The sequence below is a fragment of the Salmo salar genome, chromosome ssa04 (genome assembly GCF_905237065.1).
Source record: "Salmo salar chromosome ssa04, Ssal_v3.1, whole genome shotgun sequence".
Lineage (NCBI taxonomy): Eukaryota > Metazoa > Chordata > Actinopteri > Salmoniformes > Salmonidae > Salmo > Salmo salar.
The window spans coordinates 39,220,349-39,239,651 of NC_059445.1; the positions used below are offsets into that span (position 1 = coordinate 39,220,349).

The following is a 19,303-nucleotide window of genomic DNA, read 5'->3' on the forward strand; positions in this document are numbered from 1 at the left end:
CAGCAGCAGCTCAGCAGCAGCAGCACTTCAGTTATCTCTGGCTTACTGATATGATTAATCACTAGTCCCCTTAATCATGCCCACAGGTCTACATTCAATTAAAAGTTATCTTTTTATTATTCAAGGGCACACACACACACACACACGCAGGCTAATGACACATAACATGAGCAAATACTGAGAATAATTGCTGGAAATAATTGGCACCAGATGACTAAATCAATCAAGGTTTCAACTGATTTTAAATGTAAAGTATTTTGAGTGCCTAAAATAAATGGAGCGGGACAATGTTGATATACATCAGGTATGTCCTGGCTATATGAAACCCATCTAGACAACAAGTCTGAAATTCACCAGGTGAAGCAGGCCTGTGTACAACCAATACTGCACATCACCGTTTCCCTAAAAGCAGCACAAAGTTTTATTGTCGAGTTAAAAGTGAAAGGCTCAGAAACCAAAGCCTCCAGCCGACCTCCCTTACACTCTTTCTTTAACTCAAATCCCTGCCCTCGCCCTGTTGCACCAAACAGACTTACTCCATCACTATTTTTATTGTCAGAATGCCAAAAGGAAATTGGCAGCAACACCTTTTTGTCCGTCCATACCGCTAAAAGTCCTGCAGCGCTGACATACAGGACCTAGAGTATACACCTCAGCGCTACAAGGCAGGATGTGTACGTTTCAGATTACACTAGTATTTAATTAGGATTCCCATTAGTTGTTGCCAAGGCAGCAGCTACTCTTCCTGGGGTCCAAACAGGTACAAAACAACACATCCGAACGAAACAAGTAGTCAGGTGTATTAAATTAGGACCTGTTGGACTTGTTTGGTTGATTGTGATGTCGAGACATCGGACCAGCGCTTTTTCAGGGACAGACCTCTCCCCATCTTAGCTACCGTTGTATCAATATGTTTTGACCATGTCAGTTTACAATCTTGGGTGACACCAAGCAGTTTTCTCTCCTCAACTTGCTCAATTGTCACATTATTCATTGCGAGATTTAGATGAGGTTTAGGGTTTAGCGAGTGATTATTCCCAAATACAATGCTTTTAGTTTTTGATATAGGAATAGCTTATTACTAGCCACCCACCTAAAACTGCCTGCAGCTCTTTGTTAACACTAGAACCGCCATAGGCATAACGGCTACTCTATCCAAGTTGATGAGCGAAGGGAAGCAAACAATGCCAGCCCACTGAATGAATGACAAATGGATTAATGGGTGATAATTGTGCACGTTTCTTTACAATCAAATGTAATTTAGGTCTAACTGAATGATAAGAGGTTGATTTAATGTAGAACAACAATAGTGTAACGATGAGTTTGTGTTATGCCTATTTATCAGCGTTGGCGCTCATATTAATAAGTTGATTGTGCGCCTTGCGAGATCATAGTATTCTCTTTTATGTTTTACTTTGTAAAAATAAGCTGTTACGGGACTGTTTTATTTACTATAACTCTATTACTAATCAATTGTATTGTAAGTGAAACGAAAACATTTTTCGTGTTGCAGTAGAATAATACAAAACATATCCTTGACTCGATCCAAGTTGATGAGCAAGGGGAAACAAATTATGCCAGTCAGCCTGTGCAGCCGGCCCATCAAAACTAAAGCTAAACTATACAGACACTAATTTCATACATAATAAGTGTTAGCCTATAGACAATATTACATTGACAATAGTCTGATGAGTGACAATATTATCAGTTGTCAAACTGTACATGGAGAGGTCTTGTAATTGACAGATTCAGGGAAAGGAGCATCACTTTATTAAATCTTCCTTCAGAGTCACATGCAGGTAAAACGTTTTGATTTCTATATAGTATCAGAAAGATACATTTTTCACTAGGACTTTGTAGAATTATACAAAACATATCCTTCACTATCTAAACAAATAACTATTGTTATATTTTTACATGCATATATTTCCATGAACATTTCTTCATGCAATTCATGCTTTACAAATTGTTTATCCACTATTTATCAAGACTTGGTGCTTTGGGCACCATGAGGGTTGATATGCATCTGATGTGTATGCTAAAGGGGATGCCCGGCAACGTTCTCAATATTCTCTAGTGGGTACTTATAGGCTGAAAGGCCAGGCAGTTTTAGTGTTATGGGTTGCAGTGATTACTTGCTGTGGTAGCTGATGTGTATAATGTTTAGTCATCAGCGTACATAAACACACATGCTTTACTCAAGGCTATTGGTGGTAAAATAGAAAACAGTAAAGTACCAAGACAGCTGCCTTGAGGTATACCACACTCTACCTAGTATACTATAGTGAGGCTTCCATTGAAGAAAACCCTGTGTTCTGTTAGATAGGTAGATCTCAATCTAAGATATGGCAGAGTCATAACACATACAAATATTTTCAACAGCAGACTATGATCGGTAATGTCAAAAGCTTCACTGAAGTCTAACTAAACAGCTCTCACAATCTTCTTATTATCAATTTCTTTTAGCCTATCATTAGTCCTTTGTGTCAGTGCCGTACATTTTGAGTCTCCTTCCCTATAAGCTTGCTGAAAGTCTGTTATTAGTTTGTTTACTGTGAAATAGCATTTCATCCAGTCAAACACAAACACAATTTTCAAAAGTTTACTAAAAGGTTGGTAGCAGGCTGATTGGTCGGCTTTTTGAACCCATAAAGGGTGCTTTGCTATTCTTGGGTAGCGGAATTACTTTTGGTTCAAGCCCTCCAGGCTTGAGGGCACAAACTTTCCTGTTGACTTAAATTTAAGAGATGACAAATAGGAGCGGCAATATCGTCCACTACCATCCTCAGTAATTTTCCATCCAAGTTGTCAGTACCAGGTGGTTTGCCATTATTGATAGAAAGCAATCATTTTTTTCACCTCTTCCTCACTTTACAGAATTATTGTATTATTTAGTCTGTTATGCATGGATAAGAAGGTTCAGAGTTTGTTGTTGGCATGTCATGTCTAAGTTTTTATAATCTTGCCAGTAGAAAAGTAATTAAAGTAGTTGGAAATATCAGAGGGTTTTGTGATGAATGAGCCATCTGATTCAATGAAGGATGGAGCTGAGTTTGCCTTTTTGCCCAAAATGTAATTTAAGGTACTCCAAAGATTTTACTATTATCCTTTATATCATTTATCTTTGCTTCGTAACATAGTTTCTTATTTTTTTGTTAAGTTTAGTCACATGATGACTCAATTTACACTGTTTGCTAATTGTCTGTGCAGCCAGACTTATTTGCCATTCCTTTTGCCTTGTCCCACTCAACCATACAGTTTTTCGATTCCTCATCAATCCACAGGGATTAATCAGTTTTAACCGTCAGTTTCTTAATGGGTGGATTAAGGTGTCAGAATATACAAATGGTGATGCTACCATGCCTAAACTGCTAGCTGTGGGGGACCACCATGTGACCAATGCTCTAAAAGGCCCAGAAAATGGAATCTGTATGCAGCTTATCTGCTACTATGCTGTGGCCCAGAGACTCACTACCATAACTCATAATGATAACTGACACGTTTACCACCTATACACCTACAACATATATCCAAGACTTATTCTAATCTCTTTAAATGGTAATTGAAAAGAAGGATAAAGTTAAGTGGCAACCATTTTAACCTGACTTTGAGGTGCTTCTATTATAACCTGCCTGGACAAAATTAGCCGAGCTACATAAAGACACGAGCTATCGGCAACAAAAGAAAGCATGGGTGAAATCCCCCGGCTGGGTCAGGTGGATACTTGCTAGAGACAGACAGACACGCAGACATCACATGACCTGCTTTGATCTCACTGGAGAAACCACCTCCAGATACAGCGCATCTCCCTGGCAACATCAGAGATGTTACTGCTGGTCGGTTAGCATGGTTCTTGGGTCAGATCCCAGACAGAGTAGATAATACTGTACCCATTATCAATGGCAACTTTAGCCAACCTTGTAGGAAGGGAATTCCCTTGCTTAAAGGGAGTACAGCTCCACAGGGTGCATCTATGCACTAAACTGTAATGCATTTGAGTAGCAACGCACATGCGCCGCCCAACCTGAGGATCTGTCTTTTCGGTGTTTGTCCCTTACAGTGCCTTCAGAAAGTATTCAAACCCCTCGACTTTTTCCACATGTTGTTGTGTTACAGCCTGAATTTAAAGTTGATTAAATATAGATTTTGTGTCACTGGCCTACACACAATACCCCATAATGTCAAAGTGGAACTATGTTTTTTGACATTTTTACTAATTAATTCAAAATGAATGGCTGAAATATCTTGAGTCAATAAGTATTCAACTGCTTTGTTATGGCAAGCCTAAATAAGTTCAGGAGTAAAAATGGGCTTAACAAGTCACATAATAAGTTGCATGGACTCACTCTTTGTGCAATAACAGTGTTTAACATGATTTTTTAATGACTACCTCATCTCTGTACCCCACACATACAATAATCTGTAAGGCCTCTCGGTTGAGCAGTGAATTTCAAAACACAGATTCAATCACAAAGACCAGAGAGGTTTTACAATGCCTCGCAAAGAAGGACACCTATTGGTAGATGTGTAAAAATCAAAGAATTGTGACAAAGATACAGGTGTCCTTCTTAACGCAGTTGCCGGAGAGGAGTGAAACCACTCAGGGATTTCACCATGAGGCCAATTGTGACTTTAAAACAGTTACAGAGTTAATGGCTTTGATATAGAAAACTGAGGATAGGTCAACATTGTAGTTACTCCACAATACTAACCTAATTGACAGAGTGAAAAGACGTAAGCCTTCACAGAATACATTTTTTTCAAAACATGCATTCTAAAGGCACTGAAGTAATACTGCAAAATATGTGGCAAAATCAATAAATGTTTTGCCCTGAATACAAAGTGTTATGTGTGGGGCAAATCCAATACATCACATTACTGAGTACCACACTCCATATTTTCAAGCATAGTGGTAGCTGCATCATGTTATGGGTATGTTTGTAATTGTTGGGCAGGGGAGTTTCTCAGGATAAAAAATAAACGGAATGGAGGTAAGCACAGGCAAAATCCTAGAGGTAAACCTAAAACACAAGGCCAAATCTACACTGTAGTTGCTTACCAAGAAGACAGTGAATGTTCCTTAGTGACCGAGTTACAGTTTTGACTTAAATCTACTTGAAAGTCTATGGCAAGGATCTAAAAATTGTTGTCTAGTAATGATCAACAACCAATTTCACAGAGCTTGAAGAATTTTAAAAAGAATAATGGGCAAATGTTGAACAATCCAGATGTGGAAAGCTCTTAGAGACTTACCCAGAAAGACTCACAGCTGTAATTGCTGTCAAAGGTGTTTCTACAATGGGGCCTCCTGAGTGGCGCAGCGGTCACTACATACCCGGGTTCGATCCCGGGCTGTGTCACGGCCGGCCATGACCGGGAGACCCATGAAGCGGCGCACAATTGGCCCAGCGCCATCTGGGCTAGGTGAGGGTTTGGCTGGCCGGGATGTCCTTGCCCCATCGTGCTCTAGCGACTCCTGTGGCGGGCCGGGCGCATGCATGCTGACAAGGTCGCCAGTTGTATGGTGTTTCCTCCGACACATTGGTGCGGCTGGCTTCCGGGTTAAGCAAGCAGTGTGTCACGAAGCAGTGCGGCTTGGCGGGGTCGTGTTTCGAGGATGCATGGTTCTTGAACTTTGCCTCTCCCGAGTCCATTTGTTGACATCCCTGTCAGTGAGCATTTCTCCTTTGCCAAGATAATCCATCCACCTGACAGGTGTGGCATATCAAGAAGCTGATTAAACAGCTTACTGTCCCCAGCACAAGGGGGGGCAAAAGGCCACTCTAAAATGTGCAGCTTCGTCACACAACCCAGTGCCACCGATGTCTCATATTGATGGAGTGTGCAATTGGCATGCTGACTGCAGGAATGTCCGCCAGAGCTGTTACCCGATAACTGAATGTTCATTTCTCTACCATAAGCAACCTCCAATGTTGTTTTTGGGAATTTGGCAGTACATTCAACTGGCCTCACTACCACAGACCAGGTGTAACCACGCCAGACCAGGACCTCTACATCTTCACCGACAGGATTGTCTGAGACCAGCCACCCGGACAGCCCTCCCAGGCCCACCCATGGATGCGCCCCTGCCCAGTCATGTGAAATCCATAGATTAGAGCCCAATGGATTTTTTTTAATTGACTGATTTCCTTATTTTACATTTACATTTAAGTCATTTAGCAGACGCTCTTATCCAGAGCGACTTACAAATTGGACTGTAACTCAGTAAAATCGTTGAAATTGTTGCATATTACGTTCACTTTGTCATTATGGGGTACTGTGTGTAGATAGGTGAGATTATTTTGTATTCAATTTAATCCATTTTTAATTCATGCTTAATATGAGGAATAAGTCAAGGGGTATGAATACTTTCTGAAGCACTGTAAATCTTGCTTTCATTTTAATCCTGCAACTTTTTCCATTCTCTTGCTTGTGCCTGTCGTTGTTTTCCTGTTAACGTGACGACCACGGAAATGTTTGCAATGACCAGTCAAACCCAAATGGACTCAATGGAATATGATGTCTTTCCATTGCATGTCAAAGAATGCTAAATCTTCATCAGGGATTTAACGCATCGTCTCGACACTTACATCACAAGAAAGAGACGCAAAATAACTTTTTATTGATGGGTGTACATTTTTTGTGGAATTGGAAAATTATTCATTTAATACAGTTAAGAGGTTTACGAATTAGATGCGCTGAAATGAAAGCAACTTCCCAAAATGAACACTCGGATTAAAGTGGTATTATGTTTTATCACGCAAAGAATGTAAAGCATGTATAGACAGGTGTAATCTGGAGCTAAGCTTGTTGATTTTTAATCCGAGGGTATCCTGCTAATGACACACTTGTTGAATTATGCAACAGAACATGACAACAACAGTAATTAATGAGGCCGTCTTAGACAGCGCAGATGAGTGCAGGTAGGCCCCCTAGACAGAGCAAGTTTTGTGGTTTCAGCCCTGTTCCACCCTGTTATGTTAATGCATTCATATATGCAAATACTCCCGGTGTATTTATGCAAATTAGGCCAATATAATTTGGGGGAAAAAATACCTTACACCATTAGAAAATGTATGAGTGAAATTTGACAATATATTGAATACCTATTTTCCACCAAAATCCCTGAACTCTGTTATATGCTATTATTCAGTCAATATCTGATGTATTCAAATAAAATAACACGTTTGGAATATCTTCATCCATTGTCCAACTATTGCATTTATTCCAATTGTTTTTAAAACCTTTTAACAAACTTGATGACCGTTGCTAATTTGAGTTGAGGTTGGAAACTTTCCCATCTTTGCTACACCTCATTTGGTATCCAGCAGCAGCACAACTCACAGATGAAAGCCATGGCATCAGGAAATGCCTTGCGTGTAATGACTAGTGCAGGTCATGGTAGTTGTTGATGTAATGAAAAACAGATGATTAAAAAAAAAGCATAGCCTATTGCCTCTAGCAATGTTTCTGTGATTTTGCCACCCACGCCTCATTTCCTGTCCTGTCCTGTCCTCTCGTTATCAGACACATACAAGTGTGTCAATGCCTTTCTGTACTATTGCACCCACTCACAAGAAATGGTCTGGCAAACTTAGACATATTTACAGGTACATCTCTGTCTTGCAAAACAAATAGTACAAACTCCACTACCAACCATTTGCTATGGTCTGATGGAAGAGACAATGCTTAAAAAGTAGATATTTGAGAAAAGTCTGTCTCTTTCCAAGGTGTAGCCTTCACTGAGGACGGAGGTTCAGACTTACTGAAATGTTCTACTAGGCTCATAAATACACAAACATGCCCTTGTATGACAAGAATTTAAAGTGCAGATCCAATGTAAGACAGTCAGAGTATGCCGTGTTTTCATAATTACCCAAATGTTTATGCAATTCTCACTGCAGAAATGGGGCAGGCGTTGTCAGAATACATTCAACATAATTAAAAAAATGTACTGCTATTAACTGTCAAATAAAAGGCATGCCATCTTACCAGATTGCAATGATTCAGCTGCATAGAGAGAAGAAAAAACGGTCAAATGTGGTTATCCTTCAACGCCTACTCCATCCACTCAAAACAGCCATGTCTGCATTTTGAATACTTTCTATATACTCTATGCAGTCTCAAAAAACCATGGCTAATGGAAATAAACAAGGTTAAAGATGATTTTAGTACAATGACCTCATCCTATTTGTGCACCAGTAGCAGACAACCCACACTGCTCTTTCACTATTAGCAAAATGACCTCACGGTTAGCAGAAGAGTCATTGTGCCAGGATCCCAAAGTAATGGTAGGTCAAAAGCAGGGGTGAAAGTATATTTCATTTCTTACCGGTATGGGACACCCAAGCGCGCCTACACAATTGTGTTAATACTACATAAATGACAGGGTAGCATACTCTGCTGACACTGACCAACTGATCGATACAAACCATGTTGTCTGATCCATATAATCGGCCTACGAAAAGTGGAGACACAAACACAATATGACGTCCGTCTGACCTGGAGGAGGAAATGATTGTCCAAAAACAAACAAAAGTGGCAGTGACCCAGTGAATATGCACAATGTTCTCCGCTGGTGGCAATAAGATAGCTTTATTGAGCAAACAGTAGCCTAAGAATTTTGATAACTTAAAGGCAGATGAAAGAATTTTCATTGTCATCTCTTTACAGCAATAGCCATTTGCTTTCCAAGCAGTTTTTCCGCAATTTGTATTTTAAAATATTGCGATATTCCTGGCTGGGTCTCTGCTTTTCATTGACAGTCGCAACTCAACAATCACCTATTTGGTATTTGCTGCCCGCGCAGGCTCTTCCGACTGCAGGCTATGCGATTATAATTATTTTTTTTTAAGAAGTTAGTGATTCTATGGCCAATTTATCTACAGACAGGAGTAAGCTAATTAGGCTATATCATTTTGGCAATTTAATTCAATTTACTTTAGGGAAAGCTTCCCTTAGCCTCATCCTCATGGACACGCCGCCTATGCCTTTTATAATGTGCTATACACACAACCAGTCGTGACATTTTCATCTGATTGTCAAATAATCACTTAACAAAGGTGCTCCTTGTGGCTACATTCGTTCACTCACTAAATAATTTCAGCATCCAAACCCCAACACTGCGCACCCTCAATCTGATGAATGGAAAGAGACATCAGTTCCAAAACACCTACATGTACTGTAATGCCATTCCGTGATTGTCATTAGGGCTCCACTTGTAGCCTGAAATGATGCGTCCAATGTTATCCACGTCCACTCATCTCCGCCTTGTCCAGGCGCCTCTCGCCACTCATCTCCGCTTTGACAAAATGTAAGTGTTCTCCTCAAACCACACCATTTGGAGCGTATACCAACCGGTTCCCAGTCAACTTTCTCATTTTTAATGCCACTGACATGCAGTAATGTTGAATAATGGTGAAATTGCCTATAGTTTTTGCGGCATGTTGTAGCCTATTAATTGTGATAGGCTAACATTTTAACGGGTACGGCGTTACCCCCACTATTTATTTTGCCGGCACGCCTTACCGGAACGTATCGCCTTACTTTCACCCCTGGTCAAAAGTGTACACAAATGTGAACGGACAGCCACAGCATGTGAAGTACACACACCAGTTCTCAGCTGTCCTTTACCCACGCCTCGTTTAAAAAAAATGATTCATTCATTTTAGGTCATATTGTGCACACACTGTGTGATGTGAATCATACGGTAGATCCCCAGAGGAATTGATACAATACACAGTGTAGAGTACAGAAACATGTATGGATATCTACCTCTACATGAAATGCAAATGTCCATAAAAGCTGCTTCGTTCATGATTTAAACCACTTTCTATTTTGCTAGTACACAAAAGGTTTGATGGTATCAGTGATAGGAGTGATGGTATAGACTCCATTCAAACTATTTCAGCTCAGTAATTGGCAGTCAACAGGAGGAAACCATGTCATTATGTCGCTTAGTTTGTGAAGGTGTTTGGCCCTGAAATGAATGCCTGTGTTGGCTAGCTAGCAAAAGAGAAAGGAAGTATTGCGAGACTGTTAGAGCCGGTGACGGCCAGAGCACAGTGTCTCTCACACTGAGCTGTAATTGTCAATTCTTTGACTGAAAAAACAACCTGTTGCCATGGCGTCTGGATGAATAATTTGATCAGCAAAGCTACATTTATTCCTGTCTGAAGCAAAACAGTAAATCGTGTACAGGTACAACTTTATTAAAGTAATTTTTTATGTCGAGCAGAATTCTCGCTTAAGACTCAGTGTTTATCAGTTAATATTGTTTTCCGTTTATTTCTTTTAAAAGAAGTAAACCTAAAGATGTAATTGATAAAGCTTATCTGAAGAGTATTGTCTACATATGAACTGTTGTATGTCAGTTCGTATCAGGCACATCATCTAGAGAGTGCAAACAAATACTGCATTCAACTTGTCCATGAATAATTCAAAGTTTCTTAATTTGGCTACAATATGTTCATGAACATTGATTTAATTAACTTTCTGGTGGTCCAGTCAGCTCGCTTGCCTGTCGCCCTTCTGCTTGTCAGTCTGTCTAGCTGCGACTGTACGGCTGATTTTCTCTCAATGCTTTGTGCTAACCAGTAGTTCCTATAGATTGCCTTCTTGTTATGCTATTAAAGTACTCTTGGTAAAAACCTCCTTCTGTTACCAGGAAACCTTGAAAATAACTACACCTGTGTATAATTCATGTAAGGGTCTGAAAGCAGCCATCATGTTTATTTGTACTGTAAAAACTCAATTTGATCTGTTTCCTTTATATCTGTCTGGCCTTTGGACAGGCATGTCTGAGCTCTAAGTATATCTGCATCCTAAGGGCATGCAGATTAGATGCATGTGTGCAGCACAGCCATGCATAATTATGCCTGGAAAATGCAGTTGCTCAAAAATATGAATTTAACAAACTACCTTTTCGAAACCACCAAACTTTTTTGATAAGCAAACAAACTAAAAATCATGAACTCTTACATTATTGGGGTAATTGTGTGAATATTGAACATTGTACATATTATCCTATTTCATCTTGATTTAATTGTATTGTAATGGAAGAGAACCGGAGTGTATGTGTACAGAAGAAGCAATATGCACTCTGTTGTAATCACTGATTTCAGTCTCCCAATGCATTTCTCAGACAGACTGAATAGCAAGCAGCCAGTGACCCCAACTGTAATCACACATCTGAAGCACGAGGCATACATGCTCTATTGACAACCAAATACCAGTTTCTCTCTTGGAGAGGGTCCCATAAAAACCGAACCAATCAAACACTGTGGGCATGAAAGCGTTACCTTTGTGAAAGGCCGAAGAGGTCAAAGGTGATGTTCCAGTTGCTGGCCAGAGGTCAGGACAAGGTTTGACGGACAAGGTTGGAGTGACGTGGGCACAGATAGTACAACATGACAGGAAGCAGAAATGAAAGTACAAGTAAATAGAATAGGGAAGAGGAAGTGAAATGTCAGTGCAGTACAGTAAAAAGTATTAGAGGGCAGGGAGATGGTTTGAGCAGGTGGTTGAGGGAGAAAAGAAAACCAACAGACCCCGTACCTTGGCGGTTTGACTTCATGTGCGCCAGACCTTGAGGGAAAGAACAGAAAAAAGGAATAGGGAAAACAGGAAGGTCATAAAAATGCCCGGGAAGAAACAAAAGCATTGTCACAACGTTGGACTGCAGTTTGTGACAGACATCCTGGGATAGGTACGGATGTCAGAGTTCAAATCAAACTAAAACGGAGGAGGAAATTAAAGAAATAAAAGACATACACTGTTTGAGGGGGGAGAGCGGGATAAGAAAAAAAAACATCTCAATTGGTGCAACCCCCGAAGGTAGTTGCTCACCCAGATGTTTTTTTTCCTAATGGAACACACACTCTTACTCGTAAGCAGACAGCTTTCTCAGATTAGAATAGGGTTTTTTTTTTGTCACTTTTCCAAATTCACATCTCGTTCATATGAAGTTCTCCAACGTTCTCCAGTGTAAAACTGCATACAGATCAAAATGAATACCGCAAATATATACCTCGAACACTGCATGCAACAGGGACACAAACCAGTCCCTTCAATAGGATAAAGCCAGTGAGGACTGTATCCTTAACTAGATTCAGCGTTACAACATAAGCAGGCCCAGGGCCAGGGAGGGCCATAACAATCAATAACCCAGGGTGTGAGAGGCATAATGTGACAGCTTTACTGCAGTCATAGTGCTGCAGTTGTTGGCAATGGAAGAATACATCATATGCAAAACACATTCATAAAATACAATGGAACTCAATAAACAGGAGCTCAGTAAACTGGAACACTCCGAATCTGTGGACACCACAAAATCAATTGTAAACAAATAAGCCAAGGGCCTTGTGGCTTGCCGCATGAATGTGGGCATTTAGTAATTAAAATGGACCTGTATTGTGTTAGACAAGAAATATGGCTGATTGAACAAGGCTTTAATTGACCAAAGATAACATTTTGTATCACACAATTACACCATCATCTGCATGACCTACAGCAGGAAATTGAGTGAATTGTTAATTAAAACAACTCGAAAAATGACCCGGTAGAATTTTTAAAGGGATTTCTTGCATTCATTCTCTGACAGTTATCCTTTTCGTTGAGCTCAGTCTCAACACCTTCATGGTGTTGCACAATGCTTCTTTCATTGGAGATGCAATTTTTTTCCTTATAAAGAATATAACATTTATGACATTTTAACACTTTTAGAGATCAAAATGGTAACTCAGCGATGTTTCTCTCCCTGGCATTTTGGCAGTTTTTGCGATATAATATATATTTTTTCAGCTCAACAAAGCTCATGCACGCATTGTCATTTCCTGTACAGATTTATCAAAACAAATAGCATTTCTAAAAAAAAACATTTAGATAAAAAACTGTGAACCCAATTGGATGAAATAAAACACAACCTTTATATGTGAAGGACATTTCCACCAGTAATGGACAGACATTAAATCACTCCATCAACACTTAGTAAATAAAACGTGTTGACAGAGAGAACTGCACTTTTCAGAAGAGAATGGTTCTCTTTGTGAGAACTGTTGGAGGAAATTGGCCAATTTCACTGAGGAATGAGATGTTATCGATCATCTAATCAGAAACCCCGCCAGAGAGCTTTAGACCACGCACCAGGTAACACTGAATAAGCTGTACACACGTACCGTTATATACCTACGCATTCATTGACCTTTCGCGGGGTAAGAAGAAATGAGGTCAACTCAATACCCTTAGGCTGGATGACCGCGCTTATACCAGAGAGCTGAGCAGAGCCAGACATCATCAAAGACACAAGAGGTTTGTCATCACTGATATATTTAGTTTCTTTAATGAGATAAACATCACCAGCTTTATTTTTTTTCCTTTTGAAGTGCCAAGCCTCACTGTGGTGGATGTGTCTTGTGCATTAAAATACAGAGCTGCCCAATTTGTGTTGGCATAGCAACAGGCTCTCATGTCCCCCCCCCCCCAGTATGACGTTGATCATGCTCCCCTTTTCTCCATTCCTCCCCGTTTTCCTCGGGATGGTGTCTGTTTCTTTGTCAAGGTAAATTATTTCACCTTAATTTCAGACATTGTTGTAATTACAATTGATCTTATGAAAACAACATCAACTGGTTGTTAGCGGTAGTGAAATTGTGGGGAAATATTTATTAAAGACCATTTTTATTGCTTTCAACCTTCCCTCGTCACAATGAAATAGAAGACTAACGCATGTCTATGAATACATTTACAGTAAATCTGTGAAGCAATAAAATGACCGCTAAATGCTAATCTGTTTTACCGCTGGCTATGCTCCATAAAATGAACAATCAAAACGATGGCGAACAAGCTATTAATGTCATTAATGTCACAAAACATACTTAATTAAAGGTGTTCTATGCAGTTAAGTAGATTTTCTTGTGGGTTTTAAAGAATATTGCAACAGGTAGGTTTTTTTTCAACGAGCATTCTATCATTTTCAATTTCTCTCAACTTTTTCCTCCATTACTACTATATTCAGGGCTGTTTGCAGGTGAAATTGTTGCACAGAGAAACTTTACCAGGATGAAAAATGATCTGTGAAACATGTTGCTGTTGTTTTGTTTGTTCATTTGTAACTGATTTTGTTTTAACAGTGACAATGCAGAACGCTTCATTTCATCAACGATTAACAACATCGCAGATCAACATTCATTTGTACAACTCAGCTTTGCCTCAGAACACAATGGCACTAAAATCACATATTGTCAACAACATCATTTTCAGAAGTACATGAGTGGACTATAAAATTACCATCTGTGAAATGACCTCTAAGCCTTTACATTTACTGCATGAGAATATTCAGAAGAAAAAGAAAATGCTTAAAAGGGTTAGGATTTAGCTTTTGCTGAGTTTGTTTTTCCATGAAGTTGCAGTGCTTTGAAGGAGAGTATTCTTATGAGGGGATTAAGTCAAGGTCAGTGGTGCTTAGAGCTCCCTGGCCATCATCGGCAGCAGTAGCAGCTGTGCCCTGTCCTGTCCTCTCGTTTGAAGATGTCTGTGCTGAGGATCCACATGCTCCCTCTGTATTCTCACAGGGTCAGGGTCACCGTAGGTGGGTCATTCACACCATTACACTATCAACTATCCACACTACCGTATCACATCGTAACCAAGTAACAAGGAACAAAATAAGGGGAGGGGAGAGGAACCAACTATGTAATTGAAGTAATTCTCTATGATTTGAAGCTAGAATCGTGTCGTTTGTAGATGGTAGTTTGCATAGTTCAATAGTGTAACGCATTAACACACACACGCTATTAATACACAGAGGAAGCAGAGGTGAATCTTTTATTTGTGTGTACAACTGTATGTGAAGGATTATCTGCTGGTGTTCTACACTCATGCGTGGATGCAGGTGTTGGGAGTCTTCTCTTATCTCCCTCTCACAGACACAGTTTTGCTCACAACACATCAGAGAATGCTGCACTCCACGTCTCTTGGCCTGAAAAGCGTGCCCCACCTTGGTCCCCCCTCCCCCTCCATCCAGGTAACCTAGGCTCAGTGACAGACAGACAGACAGACAGACAGACAGACAGACAGACAGACAGACAGACAGACAGACAGAAGTTCCAACGACTTACAGTCCCAGATGTGTTCATCTGTTACTTAGGAGTTCTCTTTGTGAGACATGCCATCTGTACTCGAGCCCTCAGTGCAGCTAAAATATAGCACTGAGGTTACTAGTTTTAAATGGGTTTTTGTTCATCTTTTGTACCGGCAGCCATCTAGGTCCATTGATATAGCGACTACAAATACTTCCTGCTAGATGTCACATTGCATTGCTCCTGGGATGAAGAATAAAGAGAACTAACTAGTCAAGTGTCATCTTTGTTTTCATGCATTGTGCATCGGGGACGGTACGCAGGCTCCATGTCAAAGCTTTAATCCAATAAAGACTCTAATGCTTTCTCTTTGCAGCATGTCATTTAATAATGCTCGCCTTTTGCTGTGAGCGTGGTCATAGCATCCTTGCTCATCACAAGGGGAGTTAAGAGTGATTAAAGGCAGGGGTTGAAAGCGGACCCTTTTGAACTGAAGCCTTCCACTCATCCTCATCATCATCCCATGTGGGGTCTGGGTATAGCCCTCCGCATCACAACCGGCCCCTGCTTACGAATCAACAACCAGTCCGCTCTATTAGATACTGACAGTACAGTGTTCCATAAGAAAACACAATGAATAATCTGTACGATTTAGTCAGGACAACGGTTCGGAATAGAATACCATTGAATGAGAACATTTGTATTCAAGCGCATCAACGTTCTCAGCTACTGTACTGTATGCACAGTGCTGACTGTCAAAATATGTGGATATTGTTGCATGCTGTGAAAGTGTTACTGAAAATAAAGCCTTCCTTACTGCTGTGCAGTCATTTACACTATACACGTGTACAGAGCAGCAATATTAAATAGCAGGTGTTGGTAGTCTGTTCTGGTGAGCAGCAGCAGTGATTTATAACATGCAGAACCCCAGCACACCCACAGCTGGACCCCTGAGCCTGTTGACTTCTCTGGCACAACCACCAGAGCTCCTCCTAACAGGCCTGATGGGTGTCTCTCCGCCCGGCCGCTTAACTCACCGGGCTCCCCCACATCCACGTTCAATCTTCATTTACACTGTGTGTTTTACTGAAGAGCGATTCTATTTGTTTTTATTGTGATGTGGTTAAACAGAGTGTGAATGATTACATTATGAGAGACACATGGGGGTTTTCCTTCAGACAGGGGCAAGTAATGCTCTGGGAAATATTTCATTCTTCAAGCAAACAATTCCATTAGTGCGTAATCACAGTGCCAATCTTTTGACAGTGTGATATACTGCCCTGATGTCAATGGCTTGGTAATCAACCATCTTAATAGCTGGGTTATTGTAGATGGGAGCTATAGTTAACACACAGCGTCGCACTGATCACGGAGACGACATCCCTGTTCTGTGTCTGTGTGAGTCTCACAGAGGAAATCACAGTGTCAACAAAGCAACGCAGACTCAATTTCATGCAATTAACTGTTGTGTTAAAGATAACTGTTAGCTCTTCAATCGTTTACGGACATCTAAGTCAAAGTCAGGGCAAAGTCGGAGCTGATTACTGGCCACATTCATTTCCCCCCCAGTTATGTGTAAACTTCCTGCCACCTTCATTCCGTCACAAAAGGTACACCTTTGTAGATGAAGTATTCATCATACAAGGACAATATGTACACTTCTGTTCAATTTAGGAATCAGAACCACAGTCCAAACCACCCAAAAAAACACTGCAGTTTGTTAACTCCATAGACTGAATACAGTTTTATTGTGAAGCAAAAAAGACGAGAAAAAAAAAGGGTCTTACCTTCCTCTGCTTTCTGGATAGCTGTATGGAAGTAGAGAAGACAGAGAATCATTAGTATTGGTGACTGAAGAATATTGAACATCTAGAAATGAAGAAAGATCAGCATCAAACAGTTAATGCTAATCTCTTGGGCCTAATTACAACACAGAGTAGCCTCTCTAATTACAAAACATACTGTAGGCCTCTCTAATTACAACACATACAGTAGCCTCTCTAATTACAACACATACTGTAGGCCTCTCTAATTACAAAACATACTGTAGGACCTCTCTAATTACAACACATACAGTAGGACCTCTCTAATTACAACACATACAGTAGGACCTCTCTAATTACAACACATACAGTAGCCTCTCTAATTACAACACATACTGTAGGACCTCTCTAATTACAACACATAGAGTAGCCTCTCTAATTACAACACATACAGTAGCCTCTCTAATTACAAAACATACTGTAGGACCTCTCTAATTACAACACATACAGTAGTACCTCTCTAATTACATCACATACAGTAGCCTCTCTAATTACAACATATACAGTAGACTCTCTAATTACAACACATACAGTAGTCTCTCTAATTACAACACATACAGTAGGACCTCTCTAATTACAACACATACAGTAGGACCTCTCTAATTACAACACATACAGTAGCCTCTCTAATTACAACACATACAGTAGCCTCTCTAATTACAACACATACAGTAGCCTCTCTAATTACAACACATACAGTAGGCCTCTCTAATTACAACACATACAGTAGCCTCTCTAATTACAACACATACAGTAGACCTCTCTAATTACAACACATACAGTAGCCTCTCTAATTACAACACATACAGTAGCCTCTCTAATTACAACACATACAGTAGCCTCTCTAATTACAACACATACAGTAGTCTCTCTAATTACCACACATACAGTAGGACCTCTCTAATTACAACACATACAGTAGCCTCTCTAATTACAACACATACAGTAGCCTCTCTAATTACAACACATACAGTAGTCTCTCTAATTACAACACATACAGTAGGCCTCTCTAATTACCACACATACAGTAGCCTCTCTAATTACATCACATACAGTAGCCTCTCTAATTACAACACATAGAGTAGCCTCTCTAATTACCACACATACAGTAGCCTCTCTAATTACAACACATACAGTAGCCTCTCTAATTACAACACATACAGTAGCCTCTAATTACAACACATACAGTAGCCTCTCTAATTACAACACATACAGTAGCCTCTCTAATTACAACACATACAGTAGCCTCTCTAATTACAACACATAGAGTAGCCTCTCTAATTACAACACATACAGTAGCCTCTCTAATTACAAAACATACTGTAGGCCTCTCTAATTACAACACATACAGTAGCCTCTCTAATTACAACACATACAGTAGCCTCTCTAATTACAACACATACAGTAGCCTCTAATTACAACACATACAGTAGGACCTCTCTAATTACAACACATACAGTAGGACCTCTCTAATTACAACACATACAGTAGGACCTCTCTAATTACAACACATACAGTAGGACCTCTCTAATTACAACACATACAGTAGCCTCTCTAATTACAACACATACAGTAGGACCTCTCTAATTACAACACATACAGTAGGACCTCTCTAATTACAACACATACAGTAGGACTTCTCTAATTACAACACATACAGTAGAACCTCTAATTACAACACATACAGTAGTACCTCTCTAATTACATCACATACAGTAGACCTCTCTAATTACATCACATACAGTAGACCTCTCTAATTACAACACATACAGTAGCCTCTCTAATTACAACACATACAGTAGGACCTCTCTAATTACAACACATACAGTAGGACCTCTCTAATTACAACACATACAGTAGGCCTCTAATTACAACACATACAGTAGGACCTCTCTAATTACAACACATACAGTAGCCTCTCTAATTACAACACATACAGTAGCCTCTCTAATTACAACACATACTGTAGCCCTCTCTAATTACAACACATACAGTAGACTCTCTAATTACAACACATACAGTAGGACCTCTCTAATTACAACACATACAGTAGGACCTCTCTAATTACAACACATACAGTAGCACCTCTCTAATTACAACACATACAGTAGGACCTCTCTAATTACAACACATACAGTAGCCTCTCTAATTACAACACATACAGTAGGACCTCTAATTACAACACATACAGTAGGACCTCTAATTACAACACATACAGTAGCCTCTCTAATTACAACACATACAGTAGCCTCTCTAATTACAACACATACAGTAGCCTCTCTAATTACAACACATACAGTAGCCTCTCTAATTACAACACATACAGTAGTCTCTCTAATTACAACACATACAGTAGGACCTCTCTAATTACAACACATACAGTAGCCTCTCTAATTACAACAC

The 19,303-nt window shown here is 39.9% G+C and overlaps 1 protein-coding gene across 8 annotated transcripts in view; it reads right to left on the bottom strand.

Moving 5' to 3' along the window:
* The window catches only part of LOC106602987 (neurexin-2), a 324,834-nt gene that overhangs the window by 209,694 nt on the left and 95,837 nt on the right, over positions 1-19,303 (bottom strand). For 4 of the 8 annotated variants that reach the window (XM_045716898.1, XM_014196084.2, XM_045716900.1 and 1 more), the window contains 3 exons: positions 16,865-16,885; positions 11,557-11,586; positions 7,993-8,010 (listed from right to left, as the gene is read on the bottom strand). In XM_045716898.1, the coding sequence (XP_045572854.1) occupies positions 7,993-8,010; positions 11,557-11,586; positions 16,865-16,885 (69 nt within the window). The remainder of the gene's footprint in view (positions 1-7,992; positions 8,011-11,556; positions 11,587-16,864; positions 16,886-19,303) is intronic. The other 4 variants (XM_014196086.2, XM_014196092.2, XM_014196088.2 and 1 more) reach the window with 2 other exon arrangements.